The sequence below is a fragment of the Piliocolobus tephrosceles genome, chromosome 1 (genome assembly GCF_002776525.5).
Source record: "Piliocolobus tephrosceles isolate RC106 chromosome 1, ASM277652v3, whole genome shotgun sequence".
Taxonomy (NCBI): Eukaryota; Metazoa; Chordata; class Mammalia; order Primates; family Cercopithecidae; genus Piliocolobus; species Piliocolobus tephrosceles.
In genome coordinates, this window is record NC_045434.1 from 85,808,373 (window position 1) to 85,818,919 (window position 10,547).

General features: G+C 36.4%; 1 protein-coding gene across 2 annotated transcripts in view; it reads right to left on the reverse strand.

The window, feature by feature from the left end:
* The window catches only part of LOC111531403 (Golgi pH regulator), a 42,646-nt gene extending 32,130 nt beyond the window's left edge, over positions 1-10,516 (reverse strand). Inside the window, exons 1-3 of one of the 2 annotated variants that reach the window (XM_023198656.3) lie at positions 8,204-10,516; positions 7,655-7,756; positions 579-699 (exon numbers count right to left, since the gene is read on the reverse strand). In XM_023198656.3, the coding sequence (XP_023054424.1) occupies positions 579-699; positions 7,655-7,756; positions 8,204-8,288 (308 nt within the window). In that variant the 5' untranslated portion in view covers positions 8,289-10,516. Of the gene's footprint in view, positions 1-578; positions 700-7,654; positions 7,777-8,203 lie in introns of both variants that reach the window. The other variant, XM_023198657.2, reaches the window with a different exon arrangement.
* Positions 10,517-10,547: the final 31 nt, after the last annotated feature.

Genomic DNA, 10,547 nt, shown 5'->3' on the forward strand with positions numbered 1-10,547 from the left:
TATATTTATTTATTTATTTATTTTTATTTTATTTTTTATTATACTTTAAATTCTGGGATACATGTGTAAAATGTGCAGGTTTGTTACATAAGTATATACGTGCCATGGTGGTTTGCTGCACCCATCAACCCGTCATTTATTTATGAAAGAGTCTTGCTCTGCCACCAAGGCTGGAGTGCAGTGGCGTGATCTCAGCTCAGTGACATTTAGGATGTATGTTTAAGCACACTATTAACTTGGTATTGTCTTCTACTAGGAACTAAACTGCTGAAGTTGGGGTTGGTTTATACTGCTGGTCACTAGAAATGTGCCTTTAAAAAGTGGGAGGGGAGTGTCAGATTGAAATTTGCCATTCAAAATATAAATGAATGTAGGACAAATAGCAAAGGCAAGCAGCACAAGTGATAAGACTTATTTAGAAAGATTTCCAGGTCAATGCCCATAGGGACAGAGGAAGAGAAGAATAAAAAGACAGTGTCATAGATCTAATATATAATCTTAAAGATGGTGGCGTACTATGACATATATATTCAAGAAGTAATGGGGCAAAAAAGAAAGGATGCAAAGCGCTCTGTTACCTGAGGAAGTAAGACATGTAAGTGTATGGGCAGTTGACAGCACCAAATCCAGAAAGGAGGGCCATGAGAGTCACTCCAATCACACCAACCCGGCTGATGAGCTGTTCTATGGATAAGATCCCTAAAAACATCAAGGCACATTAATGCCAGGCAACACAGATAAAATGGCTCTCATCTGTACTGCAAAAGGAAACATTACTGAAAACATTAACCATTACACATAACTAACTCATACAAGCCAACTTTGAATTATTAATGTGTAGATGATAATAAAGAGTATAATAAATATACTAAATATAGTAAATAGAGTATAATATATATAGTATATAAATATAGATAATAAATAGAGTATAGTAAATATACTAAAAGTTTACAGATTTTCCTCTTGTCCTATATGCTTCAGAGTGATCTCTTTTATTGGGTGATAACAGTAAAATAATAACAACAATAATTATAAATAACAATCATTGACTGTTTACTCTTGGTAGCATGAATGCTAACAAAGCAAAGTACTTTTAGTAAAAGCATCGGCAAAAAAAACTAGAAAAGTAAATCTGCTGGAAAAGTATAAATAGCAGGAAATACTTGGTGCTAGTTATCTTTGATATATATGTATTTCCCCTAAGGTGATACTCTTTTGCTTTTGTCTTATTCTTTTTTGCATCCAATAAACACAGAATTCATCTAATAAATGAGCTACACTTATAGATGAATGAGTAATTCAAAGGCAAGCACACCATTTTTAGATTATAAATTGTATCCTAATTATCAATTGTTTCACATCACTTGAGAATGCTGAAAATCAACTTAGCAGTGAAAATAAATACTGCTGGTTGATGTACTTGGGATAAATGAGAGAAAGCAATGCTGAAGAATAACTCAGTAAGTTTGCCATTGCAGAAAAAGAATGGTTTTAATTGGTTTTCACTTTTATTTCTAGGATAGAATTCACTTCAGCCATCCACTCCTATGGTCAAATGCCAGAGCTATAATTCAGGAATTCTGTCAGCTTCAAAACTGAAAATTTCAATATTCTTTTTCTGATTACTGGCCTCCCTTCCTAGTCTTCAAGTTCTCTTTCTCCTTTATTTCCACCACACTCGTTTTAGAGGTCAGTGCACTGCTTCTCCATTCTTCACCTAGCTTGGACTCCAGGCTTGCTGGCTTCAAATTCTCTCACCAGGAGCCTCAATCTCCTAATATCTTCCTTCTGAGGCACTAATCCTACAAATTCCCAACTCTGGATCAGTCTAACACTCTGCCTTCCCTGTGCCCATGCATACTGATTTTGGAGCCATTACAAATGTATGGTCTCCGGTCCTAAGAGAGCTCTCACACTACTGACTAATCCTTATCTTGCCCTTGGTCAGCCATCTCTCTCCATTGTCTTTGGCAGTTACTCTTTATTTTTCCTACCTTTGTCCTTCTCCTTTGCCAATGTCCTTATTATAAAAGACATAAGCTATTAGACATAAACTACCTTCACTCTACACTATGGTCATGAATTTTCTCCTGGTTACAAAATTCAACATTTTCCAATTCTTGTTTTATTGGCTCTTTTATAACATTGAATATACATCTGCAATCATCCTCCCAGCTTGTCTCCTTCAGAACAAAGTAGCATCCAAAGCTGACTTCTCCACTTGTGCTTCTGATCTTCTCTGGGCCCTGGGAACTGTCTCATCCTTTTATGTGAGTTCTGGGATATTGCTGGTGATAATCTTGGTGCTATTTGTTTTTGGTTTTCTGTCATGGGGGTAAGTGAAGCCAGCTTGCCCCTACCCCACCATCTTGGAACTAGAAGTCACCATACTTTTGATTGTATTCAATCCCTTCCACCTCTTTCAGAGTCTTGTTCCATCATCTGTCTCCTCTTTCTTGTATATTCAATATTTCCTTCTTTGCTAGTTCTTTCTCTTTAGTTTCAAGTCTCTTTTCTAAGAGAAATTCTGTTCTTGGCTTTGAGTTTACCTGTAGTTACCAATCTCCATCTATTTCCTCCTTAATAGCCAGGCTTCTTAAAAGAAGTTTATAGTTATTGTCACCTTTTCTTCACCTCCAGTTCACTCCTTAACTGACTGCAATGCAGCTTTCTTCCCATTCTTCTACATTGAATGAAATCACTTTCACTAATAATTGTAATGGCAATATAATAGGTAATATGCATCAAGCACATGCTATGACTAGGCACTGTTCTAAGCACTTCACGTGTTCTAATTCATTTAACCCTCATAACAATCCTACAAGGTAGATATTATTGAAAACCTAATTTTACAGATGAAGAAATGGAGGCACAAAGAGGTTAAGTAACTTAGTCAAGGCCACAGAGATAAAAGGGGCAGAGTCAGGTTTCAAGTGCAGTCTAGCTCTAGAGTCTAGGCTTTAACCACTACAACACTTTGGTAATAAGTTTTCTCCTGGCTGCAAAATTCAACATTTTCCAATCCTTGTTTTATTGGCTCTTTTATGACACTGAATCATTTTTGTTTAAAATTATTTTATATTCTTGGCTTCCACAACACCATTTCCCAAGGATTACCCTTTTACTTCTCTAATTGCTTTTTCTCGGTCACTTCTTGCTCTGTATGGACCAGAGTTCTTTCATTTCAGTATACACAGTTTTTGGTTGGGTGATCTCACCAACTTCCCCAGCTTCATCTAATGGCATTTAGTTGATGATTTCTAGTTGTTTATATTCCTGGAGTCATCTCTATGAGGACTGATACATGTATACTTTTTCCCTAAGCTCCTGATTTGTACATCCAATTGCCTATTTAACATCACCCGGATATGCATAGGTAACTCAAATTCAGCATATACCAAACTAAAATTATCTTTCCTCTCAACTTGTTCCTTCTTCTGCATTATCTGTCTTAGAAAATGACATAATCACCATAATAATAAAATCTATACACTATACGATTACTCTCCATTCTATCTCTCGCCTTTCCTTGAATACACCAAGGTCTTTCTGCCTCAGGGCTTTATACGATGTCTCTTGTGCCTTCTTGGTGGGTCTTCCTTTGGTCTTGTCCTTTAAATCTCAGCTTAAATATCACTGTCTCAGAAAGGGTGGATCTAACTACTTACACTACATTATCTGCATTTTTCTCTATCACAGCAACCTGTTCGCTCCTTAATGACAAAGATCACAATTGGCAATCATTTATTTATATATTTACCTCTTTACTGTCTAGTTCCACCCACAAGACTGTAAATTTCAGGGGGGCAGAAACCAAGTTTGTTTTGTTTATGGTTTATTTCCAGTGCTTAATTTATATAAAGTAGATGCTCAATAAATATTTGTGTAATGCTCAATGAACGAAGAAATCCTCACCTAAATTCTGTTGATTCTACTTGCTATATACCTCTTGAATTTGCAACCCCTTTACAAGAAGACATCATGTCTTATTGATCTTTGTTTTTCTTACTGCCTGGCACATAGAAGGTGTTCAACAAATGTTTGTTGACTATAATATCACTCAATAACATAAAAAATCCAAGGGATTAATATGGGTTATTAAATATGAAAAAATGAAAAAATTCCCCCCTCTACCTTTATTCCTTTTAACATAGTGTCTTTGTCTTTTTATTATATATCTCTTTATGGTTTAAAGTACTTTGCAGATACTATTTACTTAATCTCAGCATTTCTAGGAAGTAGGAGTCAGTCATCATTATCCTCATTTACCAGTTAATACATGGAAAGTCAGATGAATAAGGAGACTAGCAGAAGACCATTTCACCTTTGCCACCTGCTCACACAGATTCCTTACAGTCTTTTGTTATCTCTCTGACTCTTTCCCACTAAAGACATTCCAAGGTTCAGGCACCACACAAGAAGTACTTCTATGGAATTTTTTTTTTTTTTTTTTTTTTTTTTTTTGAGTCTCGCTCTGTTTCCCAGGCTGCAGGGCAGTGGCATGATCTCAGCTCATTGCAACCTCAGCCTCCTGGGTTCAAGCAATTCTTGTGTCTCCAGCCTCCGGGGAGTAGCTGGGATTACAGGCATGCGTTACCATGCCTGGCTAATTTTTGTATTTTTAGTAGGGACGGGGTTTTGCCATGTTGGCCAGGCTGGTCTCTAACTCTTGGCCTCAAGTGATCTCCCTGCCTTGGCCTCCCAAAGTGTTGGGATTATAGGGGTGAGCCAAACTGCCCAGCCCATTTTTTGGGTGGTCTCCACAGCAATAAACAACTACAGTGGTTGTTGGGACAGTCCTGGGAAAGCTCTAGGAAGGTAGTGTAAGGCTGGTTGCTTCTCAGCTACCATCTAAACGTTTCTTCCTCCTTACTTATCTTAGAGGGTTAAATAAATTAAGATACCTGAACATTCAGTCATAAAACTGTAATGCCTATTGGAGTACAATGGAAAGAAGAAAGCTGAAACTGTCTCCCTAGCTTTCTCCCTCAGTGTCCTTTTCAGGGTCATCCCACAGAATTTAGAAAAAGGGGTGGATGAAAGGACAATAGATACAAGGGCCTTCATCTTCCCTTTGGTGTGTCCTGGCTGCACTGGTCATGTGAGCTGAATGCACACAGAAGAAAGCTGGAGAAAGGTGTCAGAGTCAGGTCTTTGTATTGCATGTGAGCCTGTGTTTGCCCTGTCAGCAGCCCTGGAGGCCTTTTGTAACTCTTTCTACCATCACAGATAAATGTGTCTGTCTGTGGGTTTCTTTGAAACAGGTTTATATGAGAACTATACTGCCAGGACTCCTTAGTGCAAGTCTTTCCTTTCGTTGACCATTGACATAGGCATGCTGATCACATTAGCATTTCCTAAATTCCTATCCAGAGTGTTAAAGTAGTAAACTCATTTACCACTTTGGAGAGACTCAATTTTCTTCCATTCACTGATTCAAAGAACATGTATTAAAACACTTGTTATGTGTTAGGTTTCACACTAGGCACTAGGGATACAAAGACAAATAACATGTAGTTTTCTGATCTCAGGGAGCCCACAGGTTGATGAGGAAGTTGGAAAAGGAAACATGACATTTTAAGTTTTATAGATGATATAGATACCTTGAGTTGGGAGCAATTAATATCTCCTAATGATGGCCAGGAAAATCTTCCTAAAGGAATTGACAAGAGTTGAATCTAGAAAGGATAAATAGGCATTTTCTAGGTAGACAGGGTTGGTAAAGGATTGTCCAGGCTGATAGAACAGCTCTAGAAACTTGAGGCTGGGTGTGGTGGCTCACACTTGTGAGCACTTTGGGAGGCCAAGGTGGGTCGATCCCCTGAGCTCAGTTCAAGACCATCCTGAGCAACGTGGAGAAACTCCATCTCTACGAAAAAATACAAAACTTAGCCGGGTGTGGTGGCATTCGCTGGTAGTCCCCGTTACTCAGGAGGCTGAGGTGGGAGGATCACTTGAGCCTGGGAGACAGAGGTTGCAGTGAGCCAAGATCATGGCACTGCACTCCAGCCTGGGTAAGATTGAGACCTATCTCAAAAAGAAAATAAATAAATAAACTTGAAATAACTTCATAGGACTGGAGAATGCAACATGTATAGAGAGCGGTAGCCAGGCCATGAAAGGTCTCATACGCCACCTAAGGGTTTGAATGTTTTTGGTAGGCTGGTGTTATGTTAAGTTTTCTGGCCTTTAACATTATTTGAAATCTTGAAACAATTATTCTTACTTTAAAAATACACAACTATTTATTTGGTATTGCATATGCTTTTCAAAACTGCATATCTCCTCTGACCTTACTGTAGGAGAGTCTCATAACCTCCCTCTCCCGAAATTCCTGCTATAGGCAATGAGTATACATGGAAGGGTGTGTGGGAGGTATGACAGATTCTATAATAGACACTGGCTCATTCAACATTAATTCCAATATCCTTTTCTAGCATTTGTTTTGGTACTACAGAGTTCAGAAAGCCAAACACTCCTTCTCAGACTTCCTTGAGGCTAAGGTTCTAAATGTTACCTAGGTTTCACCAAAAAACCAGGCCCATGTGAGGCCTCAGAGGCAGAAATGAACAATGTAAGGGTGGTGATAGCACTTAGGAGCTCAAATAGCTGGGAGTGAGGTCCCTGATGTCATAGACCCTGAGTGGCATGTGATGACTTCAGTGAGGTTTTCTAGTTTAGTATTGTGGCATAGTTGGGTATTTCTCTTCACCATACAGCAGTTAAGGTTTGCATTCCTGCTTTCCTAGAAAGTCTATAAATTGCCTGACACTGTATAATTAATCACTTTCTGCTTTAAATTAGTTACAGTAGAATCTGTTTTCTGCAATAAGAACCCTGATAATAGATATGGCAGGATGGTGAATGAACAGGTATAAATATATTTTTAAAAAGGTTCTGGCATGAGAGCTGCAGTATATTTATTACAGATGGACTCTCTAATCTTTTTAAGATAGATTCATACATACTTCTGAAATAGTTCTGGAAGGACTTGTTAGCTGAGGTACTTTTGTTCATTGATTTTAACTTAAAAATTAGGGCTCTGCCAAATCTCGTTTTAAAATAAACTTTTTTTGTTAGAGGGGAGACACCGATTCTTGGAAAGCTTTTCTTTATCTACTAATTGTGGGCATTTTATGTCACCTTTCCCCAAATATGTATGCTTCCCTAATGTATCTTTATCATCACTTAAACAGTGGCCATTTACCTTTTGAGTCACAGACCCCTTTGGAAATCTGATAAAAGTTTATTGATACCTTACCTCCAAATACACATACAAATATATTCCTGTAGTTCCATATACAATATGATTTAGACACCGTTCTCTTTCCTTATACCCTTTAAGTAAGTATATTCAGTAAAGGAAGGTCAAAAATTCCTACTTCAGAATGATAGAAGTGAGTTCCAAAACCAGCATTAGTTATCTCTTAGAATAAAGGAGAAAATGTGGTTCAAAATCAGACATTTTTCAGAGAAACAGCTTGCTATCCTCCTCAAAATCAGAAATTTTTTTTCCCAATCCCAAGAACCTATGAATTAATAAATTATTTCCCCAAATAAATTTTTCCCCAAGAAATTTAATTAAATGTTTTTGAAATCAGAAAATTAAACAAAGCTTCTCCCTCCCTTCCTCTGCCCTCCCATATATACTCACCATGTTTTGGGCTGAGAATGGGAAAGGGATCTCCTAGTTTCCAGAAGAAATACATAAAGGTCAGCCATAAGAGACAGGAAAAAAGCAGTCGTTGTTTATGCACTGAGACAGAGGAGACAAAACTGTTAGGAAAAATAGATATAGGTTAAAGAGCTTGCTCTATTTAAAAATATAAGATAATGCTAATTAATATTTGGCTGCTAATTCACTTGGCAAATGAGTGATGAACAGTATAACTTTTAGTGAAAGCATCCTTACCATCGTAAGAGAAATTTAGCTGAATTTAAGATGTGGGATGAATTAAAGGAGACATTATTAATAGGTAGAAAAATAAAGCTGTGGCAGAACAAATAACCTAATCATTCACTCAATATTTACTTTGTGCCAATTCATTCAATATTTATTTTATATTTAAAGATGTTATGTGTGAGGTGTCCTCAAATAGCAGTAGCTACTGAAAGTTAATGTAGAAATGAAGCTATTCACAATCTAAGTCCCCTCAAATACTCATCTCAATCTATGTGCTGACTGAGAGGGCAAAATACTTACATAGTCGGATGTTGCTCACAATAAAATAGCCAATGTAAAAAGGCACCATGAAAACCAGGATCAGCAGAATTACACACAGGTTCATTTTCCAGTGAAAATAACGTGAGCTGAAATAAATATCAAAGACTGTCACTACGAGAGAGAGAGGGCGGCAACTTTGAAATAAATATCAAAGACTGTCACTACGAGAGAGAGAGGGCGGCAACTTTCTTTCTCTTTAGTCTTCCAAAGGGTCTTTCGCTCTTTGGACTCATTATTGAATATATCCTATCTAATCAGCCTACTAGGCTCTTATAATCTACTCATGTGTAGAGATTAAAAAACACAAATTTTTGAAAGGTATATATGACCATCTTAACCTCTGAAGAATTTCATATATTAAAATAAGAATGTTTATGTTTTTGATCTATTCATAGGCAACATATACCACTAACATGTATCAACATAAGACATTGCTGGTAGAATGACTATTGTTTACTCTCCCCTAGGAATCTTATTCCAATGTAAGAATTAAAGGAAAATAAATATTAACAGTAATAAATGCTATAAAGGCTCAAAAATATTTCTTTTGTACTCTTGAAATAAACACCTGATTTGCATGAATTACTTTTATTAATTTATAAGATGTATTTTATTAAAACTTTTTGTTAGCACTTTTTATAAGTTTTAATGAGATATAATTTACCCATTTAAAGTGTGCAATTCAATGGTTTTCATATACTCAGAGTTGGGCAACCATCACCTCAATCAATTTTAGAACATTTTCATTAGGCCATAAAGAAATCCTGTACCCATTAGCAGTCACTCCCTGTTTCTCCCTAACCTCCTCAGCTCTAGGAAACCACCAATATACTTTCTGTTTCTAGGAAACCACCAATAGGTAATCTTTAATGACTGGCTTCTTTTACTTACCATAATGTTTGCAAGGTTCATCCATGTTGTAGTATCTATCAATAATTCCTTTTATGGTTGAACAATATTCATCCCATTAAATGGATATATTATATTTTGTTCCTGGATTCATTAATTGAAGACATTGGGTTTTTGGCTATTATAAATAGAGATGCTATGAATGTGTGTGTATACATTTTGGTGTGGACGTATGTTTTCATTTCTCTTTAGGTAAAAATGGAGTGGAATTGTTGGGTCATATGATAAATCTATATTTAATCTTTTGAGGCACTCCCACTGTTTCCCAATGTGGCTGCATCATTTTACATTTTCCTCAGGAGCGTATGAGAGTTCCAATTTCTCCTCAGCCTCGTCAACACTTGTTACTGTCTGTTTTTTTTTTTTGTTATAGCCATTTTAGTGTGTGAGAAGTGGTATCTCACTGTGGTTTTGATTTGCATTTCCTTGATGGCTAATGGTACTGGGCATCTATTTATATGTGCTTACTGGCCATTTGTATATCTTTGGAGAAATGCCTATTCAGATCCTTTATTCATTTTTTAATTGTACTATATTATTAAACTGTAAGAATTCTTTATGTATTTTAGATACGAGTCCCAGTCCATTATCAGATAGGTAATTTATAAAAAAATTTTCTTGTTCTTGGAATGTTTGTTCACTTTCTTGATGGTGTCCTTTGTATTTACCGATTTTAAATTTACTTAGGCCTTGTTTCAAAAAAGGTGTAAGTGGTTAAATGGCTTACAAAGATAAATAAAATACAGGATGATGAAATGAACTATAAGGAAATATGAACAACAATGGTAACAGATAGGTAAAATATTGGGCTAAGCCTGATGGCTATTATAAAATAGAATTCTAGAAAGTTGCTATGGGTAGGTCATAAATTTAGCTTTAAGTTTTCTAACGGTCAATGTGAAATAAAAAATTTGATCAGTTAGATAAAATCATTGTGTCTGCAAGAAAATAACAAATTAATTTCTCAAAAGAAGCATAATTATCATTTATTGTTACTGAATTGTTACTAAGATTACAATGAAATTTCTTCAAAGACTTCATAAAGAAGAAAATGCAAAGGCAATTAACAGTGTCATCAACAACATCCTTTCAAGAGAAATATCAGTTTCAGAGGGCTGTTTCTTACTGTTCCTTCCTTAGTACAGATGGCAGGCAACACAAAACAAACAGCCATTCAGTAAAGCTACCCTACAGGGAGTGAATACCATTTAGACTACATACGTTGACAGCTTTTTGCTCCTCTAGGTTAACCCACTTTAGAGCATTTAGAGAAGGAAACAAGGTGGACATCCTCCAGGCAATCCTACATAGTATTTCAGCAGAGTTTCTGAAAGATTTTGGGAGGCAGTGGGTTTGAAATAACAAGTGCAACTTTAATTGGCAGTACGGACTGCCCTTTTTTTTTTTTTTTTTT